This window comes from Gekko japonicus, unplaced genomic scaffold, assembly GCF_001447785.1.
Source record: "Gekko japonicus isolate JY-2015 unplaced genomic scaffold, Gekko_japonicus_V1.1 scaffold37, whole genome shotgun sequence".
Taxonomy (NCBI): domain Eukaryota; kingdom Metazoa; phylum Chordata; class Lepidosauria; order Squamata; family Gekkonidae; genus Gekko; species Gekko japonicus.
In genome coordinates, this window is record NW_015171503.1 from 3,548,924 (window position 1) to 3,565,367 (window position 16,444).

The following is a 16,444-nucleotide window of genomic DNA, read 5'->3' on the forward strand; positions in this document are numbered from 1 at the left end:
TCTGCATGTGTTTGTTGCGCATTGCTGCAATGTATATGTAGAGTTGGAAAGCATTTGTGTTTACAGTACTGTGAATCCACTTGGCCAGTGTGTGTGAACATGAAGAAATCGGAGGAGGAGAGTGAAAATAACAAAGCCCTGTCCCTTTAAACCTCAGAGGGAGGGCCCAGAGCTTTGTAGGATGACATCAGTGGGTTTGGCCCTGACACTCAATGGAAACTCAATGAGCGAGAGCCTGGGCTGTACACACACACACGCACATACATACACGCACACTGCGAGGCTGAAGAGGAAGGAGGGAGGCAGTTGAGCAGAGAAGGAGGAAGCGGAGCGCTTGGACTGGGGACGGCCGCAGCAACCCTTTTCCAATCCTCCTTCATCCTTCCCTCGCCGGCTTCTTTCCCCCCTGACAGCCCCAGGAGCAGAAGCGGGAGAGAGGCTCCTTCCAGACAGGGTAAGTATTGGGGGGATCTGGGCTGGTCTTGGGGTGCAAATCCGGGGGGAAAGGCGGCCCCTCCGTCCCTTTGTTTTTTTGCTGAGAGAGGAAGATAAGGCTGGGGGAGGGGAAGGGGCTCCCTCGCTCACACACAGGGAAGAATTAGGTGACAGGCGGCTGAGACGGACCGAAGGGGGGGGGGAGGACAAAAGATTTTGTGTTGTTTTTTTTTAAAAAAGGGGGAAGACAAAGGATCCCGCAGCAGCCCTCCCCGCCAAAATTTCAGGAGGGCAGTTTAGGGGAGCCCCCCTCCCGCATACGTTCCTCTCTTGCCTCTGGCAGCTTCGCCGTCTTAAGTGTTGAAATGGCTTCAAGGATCTTTTTCCTATGGGGTTTTTTAAATCTCTATAAGGTCCCTGTTTTTTGGGGGGGTCCACTCGCCTCCCCCCCCTTCCGCTTTCCCTTACCTAGCTTCTCTGTGTAATTTTTAAACAATCAGCTGTGGGTAAGGGATGCATCCCCCTACCCTTCTTCTCTTCACCCCCGAAACTGTTTAATGGGGGGGGCGCGCGTAATAGTTATCCTTGGATGTGTATTTGTGAGAGTGTAACCTCTAACAAACAGGGTGTGCGCTAGGGGAGGGAGGGAGGGGGTGTTATTGTCAATCTCGTCTCCTTTTGTGCACGGGGGAAAGGTTGGGGTACTGTTGTGGGGGGGGGCTGTTTAATTTTATCATCCGTTCTGAGGTGTTGCTTTCTTGCCTGAGCTCGGAGCTTTGTGAGGAGACTAGCATAGGAAATAGAAGTTTCGTGCCATGTCTAATGGATCCCTGCCTTCCTCCTGCAATAGAATATTATTTTTTTCCCCAAAGCCATTTACAGTTTTTTGGCTGAGGGTGGTGTAATTTTAAGTGATGCTCGTGGCGGAGTGATAAAAATGACCTTATCAATTTTGATCTCTTTCTCTTAGTTGACTGCATTTGCCTTTAGGTCCTCCTCTTCTGTTCTTTTGGGGTAACCGTTCAAAACAGGGGGAACAAATCTGATCTTGCACGCTGCTTTTAAAATATTTTTTAAAAACCCATATCTCCCCCCCCCTTCCCACCAAACACTGAAGCTAGAATTAAATGCTTCTCTTTTCTTCTCCCCCCACCCCCATTCCTGCAACCCAGCAGCTTCCATTATATATAGCTGGTCATCTCTCATACAATCTGGCCTACCATCGCCCTAGGTACTACATACACTCTTGGTTCCTAGCAGCTCAAGCAAGACTAGCAGAGTCCTCTTATTTACACTAATTGTTTGGTGGGAGGGCTGGCTTGGTTACTTGCCTGGCCTGTCCAGTCTGTATTGAAATGCTGGTGTGTGTGTGTGAAAGGCTACTGTTTGTGTATATGTTTATATCATGGGATTGTACATATTTATATAATGTATAGTAGGTCGGGGGGGTGCTTGCATATGGAGTTGGTTGGATTATAGCTTTCTAGTGTTGTGAGTAAAGGACATATTAATATATTATAAGCATCCACTCACGCAGAGTGTCTGCATTTGCTCGATGTGTGGAACTCCTTTCTGGAAAACAAGAGATTTTGGTGGTCCTCTTGACTCCCTGGGGCTGATTCCTTGGCTTGGGGAATAGGCTTAGAATCTGTTTTCCCTTCTTTCTGTCCTTGGGAGGTAGAGGCAAAGGCCCGAGGCTGGAGAGTGTTTGGATGTGGGGAGAAAGCTATTTTCCCCCTCTGATTTGGAAGCCGTTCCTGAGGAAGACTGTCTGCTTTCTCTTTGCCTTTGCCATGAGCTGGTCTTACTGCCGCCTTCTGTGAACCCATCTATATGCCCAGGGCTTTGCTTGTGTTATTCACTAATGCTCCATCCTGTCCACGCTTACTAGGCGGTATGTCCTGTTGACCAATGTAGTTTTTAGGACCGTGCTTCACTTGCACATATATGTTTAAAGCAGGAGTGTGTGCGTGTGTTTACTGGTCTCCTATTACTACCCCCCTCTGATCTTTTGCTGCCCTCTCACTGACTTTAGACTCTGAGCAACATCTGCAATTTTCAAAGACATTTTTTTGGTCACTCAGCTGGAGGGGTTGTGGCAAAGCTATCCAGGATACCCCCCAGAACCAATCCATGGTAGTTGTGCAGGAACCAAAAGGTCACTTACTAGCTGGAGGGAAACCTCCCCCTCCATGAACAGCTGGGCCCCTGGGGGCTGAGCCTGCAGCTCTTTCATTGGATGGGTTATTAGCAGTTCAGGCCCTTTTCTTGATGTTTGGTCAAGCTGTTGAGCAGAGCTGGCAGAGAAATGGAGGCCACTCCTAACCTTTAGGGACCTAGTATCTGTAGAGTAACTTCTGAAAAATTCCACCTATAGCCAGCTTTTGTATCACTAATTATATAGCATGAAGGAATATGTAAGGTTGGTTTTAGATGCTGGGTCCGGCCAAAGACACATGAGCAATTCTACCCTCTGATTTATGGTCTTGTCCTCTTGGTCAGATGTACTGTTTTGTTCCGGGTTTGGTTTCTAGGCTGGTATGTCCATTGTATGATCTACTTGAGGGTGGGTGGTTTTGTGGTCTCTTGCAAGTTTGTAAGCTTTAAGTAAACATGACCTCTTTCTGTGTGTGTTGGATGTGTAGAGCTGTGTGTTGTCAGGCTTTTGATAATTCTCTCGAAGCGTTCACGGAACATCTCGGTGTGTGACAGTCATCTGCTCCTCTTGCTGCAGTCTGGTGATTAGTGGCAAATACGGGGTTGGGGGTAAGACCAGAACTGCACTTTATTGGGCTCGTTGTGGCATTCTTGCTTCTCCCGCAATGTGCCTTCTTAAGCAAAAGCATCCTCTTGTCTACTCAGTCTTCATCCATTCTTCCAAACAGCCCACCCTGTTGGGAGCAGAGCCTACATACAGTGCTTTAATAAAAGTGCTTTACATACATTACCATATATCAGAGTCCTCTAAAAGGATCCTCCCCTCCTTCAGATAGGCTCACATTATTTGAATAGGGAAGGGAAAGCTTAAGGTGATGGCCACCTAGGGGATATTGTTGGGAAACCTCCAGAACTCTGATTGATGAAGGTGTATACAACCAAATTACTCATCCTTTGCACACCTCAAAGGTGGTAAGGCTCAAGTTTGGCTGGATCTCTCGTAGGAATGAGTGCACATTGTATGTGTGTGTGTGGGGATGTGGTATGCCTAATAGCAAGCCTTCAGTGCAGACTTCAGCAGAATTACACCCTTCTAAGTCCATTGAAGTCAATGGACTTAGCAGGGTGTAACTCTGTTAAGGTCTGCACTGTTAGATCCTGAGAAATAACAGTGAACAATGTGAAAATGTGATTGGAGATACTCGATATTGTACTAAGTAGCACAACAAGTAATAGATCAGCAGTGTTAGAAATTGTATGTTTGTTTTTGTTCAGATCTATCTCTGTGACTCTTAGTTCTCCTCATGTTTCTCTTTTGGCCTTTTGTGAACTGTGGGAATGGTTGCGGAGGAGTCTCTTACTGCAATTGATTGAAAAAACACACCAGCTGTAGATTTCTTGGGCAGCTTCTGGGATGGATTAATTCCTCCCACCACAAGGTTCTCTGATTTGGTTTTTGAGTTTCCAGCATCCTGTTATTAAGCTTGTTTAGTTGTAAACTCTTACTGATTTCAGTGTGATTGGCTTCTGGGTAAGTACGCGTAAGTATCTTGTGCTAGGTGTGACTTTGGATTTATGAGAACAAAGTTTGAGTCCAGTGGCACCTTTAAGACTAACAGAGTTTTATTCAAGGTATAAGCTTTTGTGTGCATGCTCACTTCTTCAGATATGTGCACATGCACATGAAAGGTTATACTTTAAATAAAACATTGTTGGTCTTAAAGGTGCCACTGGACTAAAACTTTGTTCTGCTGCTTCAGACCAACATGGTGAATCCCCCTGAATCTATTTGGATTTATGGTTTATATGTTAGTGCTTGTTTGATCATTTTGCTTTACTTGGTCACTTCTCCCCATTTTGTCTCTAACTATACAATTGGGGGGGGGGGAACCAGAGTACAGTATGCTGAACCAAAAGATTTGGTTATCTTTATGGGCTGTAGGACAGAAGATGAAACCCAGGGGCAGTTAGAGGTCTAAGGACACTCACTCTATCTGGGTCTCAAAAGCTTTTAATTGGAAGGAGAGTCTCTGGATAAATCTTGCCATCCTCATTTGGTAGCCGAGTTAACAACTTCTAACTTTACTGTGTGTGTCCTCTGTTTCATCCCCCCCAGAGCAACTGAACCATGGAGCTTCGAGTAGGGAACAAATATCGACTGGGACGAAAAATTGGTAGCGGTTCCTTTGGAGATATTTATTTGGGTGAGTTTCTCTTTGCCGTGAATGTGTGTTTTCTGACTTCTGCGTCATCACAGGCTAGTGGGCTAGGAATGGCGAATTCATTCTTCCTTCAAGTTTGCATTCCCCTGTGAGTCGTAAGGGGGCGGAGTGTCTTGAGGGCCCCACTAGACCTGGGGGAGGCAAAGCACCTCTTCCCAATAGTTCTTGCCAACTGAGCAGTCATCCTGGAGCGGGAATGGACCACAACGCCTGGCTCCTGGAGCATTTTTTTCTGATCTCTGTGGGGGCCTCCAGTTTTACCTTATGAAGGTAATATGATGGGGCTTGCCCACAACTTGATTTTTAAGGGGAAAGGCACTTTACTACAATACTGAATCTTTTGAATGATGTATATAAATTACACACATGGATGCAAGTACCAAAGTACATAAATCCCATTACGGAGAAGCTGTTTTTGCTAGATTGCAGGTACCTTATGATGGAGCCTGGCCAGTTTTGAGGCAGTCAGTTTGTGTGACTTTGTAAGCTTCTGCGTTCTAGAACACTGGAGAACAGAGTGCTTCTAGGAGACAGCAATTGTCCATTTTTGGTATAAAATATTCTGAGGTTATTTATTCAACTTATATCCCACTCCTTTCCCCACAGGCAGGGCTTCTGTGATGTAGAAGATGGTTTTGGGCGATTGAGGATTGTTTGTCAAAGGAGTAAGCTTGTGGAAGTTGCTGGCTGCCAATGGCTTTGGAGCTGTTGCTTACACATCCTTGCCATGTAGCCAGGGGAGGAAAGACTTTCTGTGAAGACCTGCCTGTCTGTTGAAATGGGAATTAGATATTAGACCTCTGGCTGGGGCTGTTGAAGGTTTGGGGCACTGGAAAAATTCATAACTGTAAAAGATACTTATCTTCTGTATTGTACTGATTGGGAAGGAGGATTGTGGGTACTGAACTCTGGCACTCTGTGTCCTCTTTGCGTAACCTAAAACTTTGTTCCTCCTAACTCATCTGAATTTCATCTGTTGGCTTTTGTCTCATTTCTATGTTGTCCACTTAAAAATGTGCCCAGAAACAAACAGAGAGTCTTCTAGGTGTGGCCTTCCTACCCAGTGCTGCAGTGAAAAGGGGCTACCCTCTGTGTTCTGTAACATGATGCCTTTGCGTTACGTGGTCTCCCTCCCATGTAGCTGGCTTTCCCCATCATCCAGCCCTGTATCACGTTGCAAATGCCATCTCTGGTTCGCAGTCTGGCATTGCTACAAGATTTGCCAACTTCACTATTCCCCAGGTTCCTTTTCTGGAACACAGAGACTTCATTTCTGTGCTGCATTTCAATCAGAATCTTTTCTTTCTGCTTGAGTTGTAATCTCAGCTGTCTGATTCATCAAGTTAATATTTTCCTCACCTAAGGCAGGTAAACCCAGACGTTCTCTCTCTAGCACCACTAATGCAGTGCTTGGGATAGTTGTATCCTTTCATGTTGAGCATAGCTCACTCATGCCTTCTTTTTCTCCTCCTTATGTTGCTGTTTTCCTTTTGCCCTGGTATCTCCAAGCTTCTGGCCTCCACTATATCTACAGAATAGGTCTTTATGCTGTCTCACAAGTTTGCATGGTATTTCCCCTTTTTGTATCCTTTTCCTCCCCCATCTTTCCTTAGATTTGTATCTCCCCGTTTCAAAGATTCAGGGCAGTTTTATGTGAAAAATCCCCCATTTTATCCTCAGTGGGGTGGGTAGACTGAGAGTGATTGCCCCCACCCACGTGAACTTAATGAGTGAACAGGGATTGGGGCCTTGTCAGTGGCTGCCCAAAGAAGCCGACTTGACCTCCTGTTTAATGATTTTCCAAAAACATTGCTGAGACATGGCTTCTTAGACAGGTTCTTCTGGAATAATTTTACATCTGTAGTACCAGATAATGGTATTGCTTTACACATTTAATGTTGACTTTGTATCGATTGATGTGAGCTGTTTAAAGGTCATCTTGGGGCTCTACAACTGGATGTAAATGTTGAAGTAAGTGAAAATTTGAATCCAGGTGTCTTGGTCCAGTGTTCTGCCCACAGTATCAACCTGGCTTTGGTTCTGTCTGTCAACCCCCTTCATTTCAACAATCACTTCAGCACAGTTGGTTCTGTTTCATCTTTATTCCACAGTGCCGGTATCTTCCCTCCCCCCCAGCTACTTACCTATCCCACCTATATTAGTCCTCTATTAATTCTTGTCTTTGCCCATATATTTTATTTTGTAAAGCCTTGGGATGTGCTGTGCATCACTTTTTTGTGCTCTCTTCTACAACTCAGGATACTGCTGCTAAAGTGGTTGATTGTATGTATTGGCTTGGATCCCAAACAAAGCCATGCATGAGTAAGGCAGCTCACTCCCCCCCCCCCCCGTGTGTTCATGTGGTCAAGAGAGGTGTGGGGGGCATGCCTAGTGTGATTCTGCAGCAGGAAGGGGAAGTGGGCAATCACCTTGCCTTCTTTCTGCAAATGCAGTTCAGTTGGAGAAGCTGGATTTGCGCCAGTGAAACAGCACCTTAAGATCCAGGCCATGGTTCACAGTGATTTAATGGACTGTGATGATTTGCCAGTACTCTTTCATCTACAGCATATTTAATTTCTTTACCTGCTGTTCTAGAGCTGGGGTTAACAGCTAGGGATCTGGAATAAAAACAATAAGTGGACTTTTTTGTTAAGGAGGGCAGTTCTTGAAGTTTTTAAACTCAGATAGTTATCGCTGATGTGCATGTACAGTACCTTTACCGCATATGCTTTGTCTGTCCCACAAAGGAGCGGATAGACCTATAGGCACAGTTTAAATTAGAAGTATAATAAGGGTGCAGTATTTCCTCCAGGAACGAAGGTGGCAGTGCTGTTCATTCTGTGCCATAGCAACTGGAGGGCTGAGTCTAGGCAGAGGTTGGCGGGTTCAAGACAAGCAGCTCAAATGGATAATCTTTCATCCTGTCTTATATATCATAAGAAGGGAGAGATGTAAGTTAATTTTTTAAAGCAACAATTTAATTATTTTTATTTACTTTATATCCCACCCTTTCCCCCAGTGGGGATCCAAAGTGGCTTGCAGCATTTCCCCCTTCATTTGATCCTGATAGCAGCTCTGTGAGGCAGCTGAGGCCGAGTGTGTGTGGCTGTCCCAAGGGCACCCAGCAAGCTGCCATGGGCACAGCAAGGAGTGAAACCCAGGTCTTCCCGATCCTAGTTCAGCACTTAACCACGACACCATGCTTAAAATTTTTACCGAACAACTGGCTCTGCTTTCTCTCAGCACTGTCCCCCCACCCCTGGGCTGGACTTTTCTTTCTCCTCCCTTCCAGCCAGCTGTTCTTTCTTTTTCTGCCTCACTCCATACCCACCTACTCCTCCAAGTTTGGTGTAGTGGTTAAGTGCGTGGACTCTAATCTGGGAGAACCGGGTTTGATTCCCCACTCCTCCACTTGCACCTGCTGATGTGACCTTGGGTCAGTCACAAGCTCTGGCACAGCTGTCCTTGAAAAAGAGCAGTTTGTGTCAGAGTTCTCTCAGCCCCACCCACCTCACAGGGTGTCTGTTGTGGGGAGGGGAAGGGAGAGGAGTTTGTAAGCCGCTCTGAGACTCCAAGTGAAGGGCGGGGTATAAATCCAATCTCTTCTTCTTCTTCAAGGGCTAGTGCCTCCAAGCTCTCCACTGTGTTCTTTTCTGCTCTCTTTTATACCTGTTGCTTTCTCCACCTGTCTTTCTTGCTCCTCTCATGCTGAATTCTCCTAGCCCCGTAGAACCCTCCACTGCTCCCGGAGCTTTGTCCTCCAGGCTTTGTCTCTCTCAGGCCTCCTCTGGTCAGGTTCACCCCAGGTGTGGCAGATGGTACAACTCCTAGCTTAGGAGCTTGTCACCTGGAGCCACACACCAGGCCCAGCCAGCCAGCAGGTCCCTAGGCCTGGGCATGTCGACTGTTCTTTGTCAGTGCTCCTTGGCTGTTGCGAAGGATAGTCTGTTGTGTGGCTTTCCCCCCCTGCGTAAGGGCCTGGGAGCTGTGGCTGGGGCATGGGCTTGGGCAGGCAGCTACACCTGCATTACCAAAGGACAGTGTCGGTTTCACGGCGTCCCTCTTTGCTGGTATTGCAGCAGCAATTTTAATTGGGCTGCTGCAGTACCAGCAAAGAGGGACGCTACGGAGCTGACATTGCACTCTGGTAAGGCAAGTTATCCCAGTGTGTGTTGACTGCATTTCTAGTGCAGGAAGGACATACAGCCTTGAAGATTGTGTGCAGAAGAGAGCAGTACCGAGTGGCAAAATAATTTCTCCAGGCTCGTGTAAACTTGCTGCAAATATGTGAATGGTGAACACACTTTGCAAGATTTTGTTTTGGTTGCAGTTTTTCTGTCCTGAGTTCTGGGGTCCTAGAAATTCAACTTGCTGGGTACATTAATGTAGCAAGCTTTTAAAAAACCTGCACTGGATGAACTGAAGTGTTCTGGGCCTGTCCACATATCAAGGTTCTTATTTCACCCAGTTGTCACCTAGGGTGGCCAGGTCCCCTCTGGCCACCAGTGGGGGATGGGAGGAGGTTAGGGTTGCCAGGTTCAGGTTGGGAAACTGGGAGATTTGGGGGTGGGGCCTAAGGAGGACAGGGAGGGACCTCAGTGGAGTGCAATAGTACAGAGCCCAGCCTCCAAAGCATCCATTTTCTCCAGGGAACTGATCCCTGTAGACAAGATGAGCTGTAATTCCGGGGGATCCCCAGGTCCCACCTGGAGGCTGGCATCCCTATTGTCACCCCAAATTTACCCAGGTTTCAAAATGGGGTGTTTGAAAGTGAATCATATGACTTAGTCTCTCCCTAGTCTTTTCTTGCTGTCTGCTTGCACCCTTCCTTTTGTCCCTTGTAGGTGTCTGTGGTTCATCTCCTTGGACTGGTAAATAATGATGCATTTTTAACTGCATGTTTCTTTTAAAGGTGGGGGTGGGATGCTTACATTTACTGCTCCTCTGCTAAAGTATTGCAAGTAGGCTGCTGGGCGAAGCAGTTGGCTGGATCGCTTAGTACATGCCCTCTACCGCATGTGTTTATTGAACCAATTTTCTCGGAATGCCAATTGGATTGTGCGTATTGGACTGTAGAGGCTTAATCTCTGCGAGTGGTCGCCCTGTTGTTTGGCAGGATTTGAGATTGGAAATCAGTGCTGGAGATCAGGCTTGCATTGGGTGATGAGAGACAATATTGGACCCCATTTGCTTTCTTTGGTTCTGCAATTCAGTAGGTCTCGCAAACACATGTCTGGAATGTGGAGGCTTTTCTGTGTGAAGATTGTTTTGTTTAGGGAGCTCAGCTGAGCAACGCTAGCTGAACTGAGGTGGGGGGTGGGGAGAGTTCTCTGTGAGTCTCAGACACTGGAGCTGCTGCAGATTAGGAGAGGTGGTGGCAGACGAAAGATTTAAGCAGCAGGAGCTGCTGCTACAGGCTGGAATTGAGATGTCTCGGATTGTTGGGGGGGGGCAGTGAATATGGATAGGAACAATTGGAAGCCAAAGGCTGTTTGTCTTGCAGAGCATGTTGGGAAACTGGTGATATCTGCTTGGATAGTTCCTGGTTGCATGCCCCTCCCTCAGAGAGACGGAGATGCATTCTCTTTGTTTCCTAGCCTGTTAACTCTCTCTCTTCCTGCCTGACTTCACCCATCTGTTCAATTTCATCTCTTCCCCCCCCCCCTTGCCACTAGGTAACAAAATTGACAGGGAGGGAGAAGGAAGAGTCTGATGTTGCTGTGCTGTTGACTGTAAGTAGATACAGGGTGGGGTAACAGGTCCGTAACTTTAACATTTCTAGGAGTCCCTTGTGAAACGTGCCATTTTCACTTAGGCTGGTAAACATTAATCCATTTGGAAGATTACCCCACCCGATATGAGCAGTTTGAAACAAATGGATTCTGAAACACGGAGCCCACACAATTGGATGAGGGAGGGGAGGATGCTGCGTAGGATTGTTGATTTCCAGATCTCTCAGATCAGTGAAGCATAAGGTCTCTGTAGCTTTTACATCATTATGAAATGTCACGAAGAATGAGACTGCTTCTAGGGACTCTTCAGAGTCTAGATGACGGCGTAATCTTATTTGCGGTGAGGGCTACTTTCCTTTAATTCTGCATGAGATGGTGAAATGTGGATTCGTAAGGATTTAAGTCTGGGGTGGGATGGGCACATGGTGTTATTCCTTATATGTCCTCTACTGGAACACACTGTGCTTTGTCCTTCAAAGCAGACATCCATGGGGGGAGGGGTTCCCATGTAGTATAAGTGATTTGGTGGTGATTTGAGAACGAGTTGGCAGAGGAGTTGCGTTGAGGAAAATGGAAGGAAGCTTTTATAAACTTACATTCTTAATGCAAAAACTTCCAAGGTGGGTTATAAGTAAGCAGTAGTAAAATCATAATTAAATCAGTCAGTAAAAATCAATAACAAGCAACAATTTGCAGCAAAAGCCAATGACCAGCAGAGAAATTAGTCAGTAAACAGAGAAGGAGTTTACTTACTTCTATATGTAAAGTAAGACTTCCAACTTGGTGTAATCAACCATAAAACGTGAGTGAACAAGCAAGTTTCCAGTAGCTAAAACTAGCCAAGCTATGTACAGGTGAGTATCTGTGGGGAGGACGTTCCAAAGGTGAGGTGCCCCTCCATCATCTTCATCTAAAGCGGAGGGCCACACAGCGAAGGGCCTCTGCTCAAGCTTTTAACCGAGGGGGAGGCCTAGTTTAGAGCATGACATCCTTTAAGTATCCTCATTCCAAACCAGCACTATGAATTGTGCCCAGAAGTGAATACGCAGCCACTGCAAGTCTTTCAGGATTGGTGAGAGAGATTCCCAATAGTTTGTGCTGTTTTGTGATTTTGTCAGTTCATTTTTGCACTGCTTGAAGACTTCTGAACAGTCTTCAAATGATGCTCCATAGAGAGCGTGATGAAAGAGTGCATTCTTGATGTGATTGGGTCCTGGATGATCTGGTAATGCCTGTAAGGAAAGCTTGCTGCTGGCATGCGGACTGAAATCGGGTAAAGGCACTATATGCTTCAGAGGAGATCTGAGCCTCCCTTGCAGACCGGGAACTGGTAGTACCCTCACCTCAGAATAATGGGGAAGTCTTTGCAGTCAGAAAAAGCAATGTAGGAGAAAGCCTGGAGAAAGCATTTGGTAGGACAAAGGGACGTAGAGCTGTATGTTTGTGAAGATGCTCTTTGCATTTGATGGTTGAAATTTCTATGGTCCTTGCTCCAGCATTGTCGCCTGCAATCTTGTTTTAATACTGCACGCACAGTCAGCCTGCGGCACAGTTTCTACAAGCACCTCATGCAACAGGGACATGTGGCATGATTTGAAAGGTACACGAGGGTCTGTAGTCTGGTATAGTCTGGCTATGGAAAGGCAGGTGTGTGTACCTGCCTGTCTCTCCTGCACTGTGCTGCTGCCTGTTCCCTGGGCCAGGAGACCAGAGGAGGAAAATCACAGCGAGGCATGTAGGCTTTGTAGATACTGCACTGCTAGAATGACACCATCTCCCACTGCAGATCTGTCTGTGATGCACCTGCCAAAAAGCTGGGCCCCCACCGTCTTTCGACCCATTCACCCTTAATACCTTGTCTCTTGCTCACATCTGTCTTGTTAACCTAGCTGACCCTCTCTCAAATCCCATAGATGACAAAGACCTCAAATAAAGGTGTTCAGAAAAGTGTACTGATTTAAGTATGCAAGATAAGCAGGTTTGCATAATCGGAGGCTAAAGTCTCCCTGAATGAGGAATTTTGTATGCCATTTTATGAGCAGTAACCTCTGCAGGTATTAGGCCTTCGTTTTGAAGGGCAGATACTTTCCCGCATTCAATCCTTGTATCACTTGTAGGATTGTAGACCTTCTGCTCACAAAAATACCTTGTGTGCGGCCACTGATGTTATAAATGGATTCCGTTTTTCCTGAGTCTGCAGACAAACCTGAACCAGTGACTCAGATGTCAGCTTCTGTGTGCTCTCAGTCTCCTTACCTCCCTACTAATCTCATTGGGGTTGTAGCTCTAAAGCCGAGTGACAACACTCCTTAAATGTCAGCATTAACTTTGGTTTGCTGATCATTTTAGCAGATGGAATGAGAATCAGCTCCTTGGGAGAGGTAGGGAAGAGGACAAGGAGTTCCTAACAGAGGATAGAAACGCAGTGGAGAGAAAGAAGGGACTGCAAAGAGAGAGAGAAACCAAACCAGAATGAGCCCGAGAGATGGGTGGATTGTATAATGCCGGTCCTAAGGGGGATGTATCTTTCCTAATGAGTAATGCAGGACGTGATGATAAGATAATGACTGGGTATTTAATAACTGAAACATGCATTATGTAAGGGCCCTGCTCCGCCTGTCTTGCACAAGCAGAGGTGTTGTTTTGTGTACTGAGTTGGAGTATCTTTGCTTGAATGTACACCTAGCCCCAAGGGCTACAACAACCAGAATGGAATACCACAGCTTTGCCTTAACAAAGTTCACGGGCAGGGTGGTAATGCCTGGGTGAGTGTGTGTGTTTCCTGTCCTCTAAGACATGTCCAAATGATTGCTTCATCTACATCTGTTTCCTTGGAGCATTTTTTAAAAGCTTCCTTTTTCTTTCTTTGGTACACCCAATCATTTTATATTTCCAATTTGTTGTGGTGGTCCTGTTCTTTCTTCCCTCCTGAGCCAAAATATTGCTAGTGGTGCTAAAGCAGGAGTTTGGGATTTGTTTCTTCTTCTTTGTTCATCTTGCGGTTCCTCTTTACAGCCCTTTGTTGTCGCTTAAGGCATATAAGAGGAAATGGATGTTCATTTTCATCAGCTAATCCAGCTGTGTAGATAAGTACCAGAGTCTTACTAGCTTGTGTGCCCATGATTAATTTCTGAAGACAGGTGCTGGGATTCAATCCTGTCTGAAAGCCTTTCTTCCTAATCCCAGATGTGGAGAGGTAGGCTATAGTTTCTCCCTGGATCCAGATGAGTATGTGGCAGATGCATAGAGGTACTCCTCTTTATTTGACTTTTCAAGGAGTGGACCCAGTCTGAACTATCCTGCCTCCCTTGTCTACACATCTGTTTCACAGGATAGCTTTGATCAGTTTATCTAGGGCAGGGGTGTCAAACACGAGGCCCACAGGCTGGATCAGGCCCTTGGAGGGCTTCTGTCAGGTCCACAGTGGAACTGGTTGTTTCCTGCTTCCTTTTCCAGTGCTGCTGCTATGTCACAGCTCGCAGTAAGAAAGCAATGTGAACTATTATAGAGGAATAACAACAAGCCAGTGAAGTGGATTAGGCTGAAAGTGTGTGTCCAGAACAAATTCACCCAGCACATTTCCTTTGTAGGAAGTTGTAGTTATTTCTCTGGGGAAGACTATAGTTTTCAGTCTGTGTCAGAATGCCTTCTCATATTCTTGACCAGCACATGAAGCAACTTATGTACAAAAGCTCACAATGCCCAGCTATTTCATGTTTTCCCCCGGGTCCTAGACTCAGAATACTGAGCATGAAATTTCTATAATGAATGTCAATAAATCAAAAGTAGGTTTGCAGCTTACAGATACACACCTGAACTGCATACTCAAGATTGCTTTAGCATAGACATTTTGATGCAGTAATTCAGAGCATGAAGTGTCAGTTATCAGAGACTGTTAAATAGACAAAATATTGCAAGAGTGGTAGTGTTTTAAGCATGCTTTAGCTAAATTTTAAAAAATCTTTAATTGTGTTTGTAGCCTATATAAAGTTTATATCTCTGCTACCTTTTATGACTCACAAGGTCTCATTTATGTCATATTCGGCCCTCATAACAAATGAGTTTGACACCACTGATCTAGGGTGAGTGGATCTAGCCCCAGACTTCATTGAGCTGCTGAAGATCCTGATTGGCTTTTTTCACTCTTGGAAGTTCACATCATTTTGTGATTGTGGTTCTGCCCGTATATTCTTAATCTGATTGAAAAGTTTGAGAAGCACCAGAACTGTACAATAGCCTTTATATTCTACTCTAGCTTTCGATCTGGGAAGGTAATGAAATATTGCCATGCTTCATTTTGCTTTTTTTGCTCCATCCTGTGGCTTTTTTTCTGTGTGTGAAATGTTGAGTAGAGCTGATTTAGTTAAACTGCTGTTTGGTCGGATGTTCTTTTCTGGATATTCTTTTCCCATCAACCAATATCTGAAACCAAGCTGTACTTCCAACTATCATATGTTTTAAAATATTTTTTTTTCTTTTTGGTCCCCAACGCAATGTATAAAACAACTATTTAAAATGGTATTGACATAAAACAATAACCTCCTTCCTCCAAAATTGCAAAAAACAAACCTCAGCAGACAATCAACATAAAACAACATCTAGTGAAATACCACTAAACCTATGGAGAAGCAAAACCATTTTCATGATACCTGAATGATAAGGCAGAAGGCCCCTGATGGCTGTAGTTGAGGAGAGAATTCTGTAGCTGAGTTCTACATGCAGAACTGTTGTATAAATAGGGCAGAATACCAGGACCCAAATGCAATTGTGGTGCAGCCCGCCAAACTATTTTCCATCTATCACAGGAATGTGAGCATTGTGCTTTCCTGGGAGATGTGACAGAGCTCTGAACTCTCCCCAGCTGCGATTGAGTGGATTGAAAATTTAGATATTTAGGGGGATTACCCAATTAGTCTGCATGCCCGTTGTATCAACTTGGTTCTATATTGTATATTATTATATGCTTCCTGTGTGTAACTTTGCTGTACGATAAATATAAATATAATGTGTAGAAAAGACTCATCTGCCTTGTTTTGAAGCTGGGGGGGCGGGGAAACCTAGCATAGGACCTGGGGAAAAGATTTTAACTGTATTCTGTCTTCTGATTTATGTTCAAAGTTGAGGATGGTGACATTGGCTGGCGAAGGTTGTCTGAAGGTGTTTAGGTCAGATATGGGCTCAACTATGGAATATTGTACTAGGCAGAAACATCACCAGTATAACCTTCCCCCCCCCAAACGTACTTGTAGCTCTGTCATTACATAGGCCGTTGGTGGAAGATGTGATGCCTAGTGCAGTGGTGTCAATCATGCGGCCCAGGGGCCATATCAGGCTGCAAGGGCTAGAACCGAAGGTTGTCTTTGTATTTGCTCAGTTACAGCAGTGCAGCAAATGAAGAGTACAATACATAAAACTTTCGGACATCTAACTGAAATAAAAGAACTTAAAAGCTATATTTTTAATTATAAGCAAAAGGTAGATAAATAAACTATAAGCTGGAAACAAGTAATGACTATATTCAGATATTGTATGAGGTCATTAACCAGTTCAAAATGATGTAAAGAGAATACCCCATATGTGTATTATTGTATGTTTGTTTTTGTTTGTCTGGTATATAAAAATAAAAATCATTTTTTAAAAACAACAACAGTGCAGCAAATAAAGCCCTACAAATAGCTCAGTAGCAAATAGTGCATTTTGTCTAGGGGAATAAAAAAATAGTGTTAGCAGAATCTTCAGGGGAAGTGCAGACTCCTAGACTTATATACATACTATGCTACATTTTTTTTAAACTGGGCTACCTGAATACTTTAAGTATAGGTCAGAGGTCCACATTTTCTACCCTCTAAGAAGCAAACTACTTTAGGCAATAGATCAAGATGAGTAGCCCTGTTAGTC

General features: G+C 45.0%; 1 protein-coding gene across 1 annotated transcript in view; it reads left to right on the forward strand.

Moving 5' to 3' along the window:
• Window positions 1-224: 224 nt before the first annotated feature.
• Window positions 225-16,444, forward strand: part of CSNK1E (casein kinase 1, epsilon) — a 47,524-nt gene continuing 31,304 nt past the window's right edge. Inside the window, exons 1-2 of the mRNA XM_015419232.1 lie at window positions 225-454; window positions 4,709-4,796. Coding sequence (XP_015274718.1) covers window positions 4,721-4,796 — 76 coding nt within the window. The 5' untranslated portion in view covers window positions 225-454; window positions 4,709-4,720. The remainder of the gene's footprint in view (window positions 455-4,708; window positions 4,797-16,444) is intronic.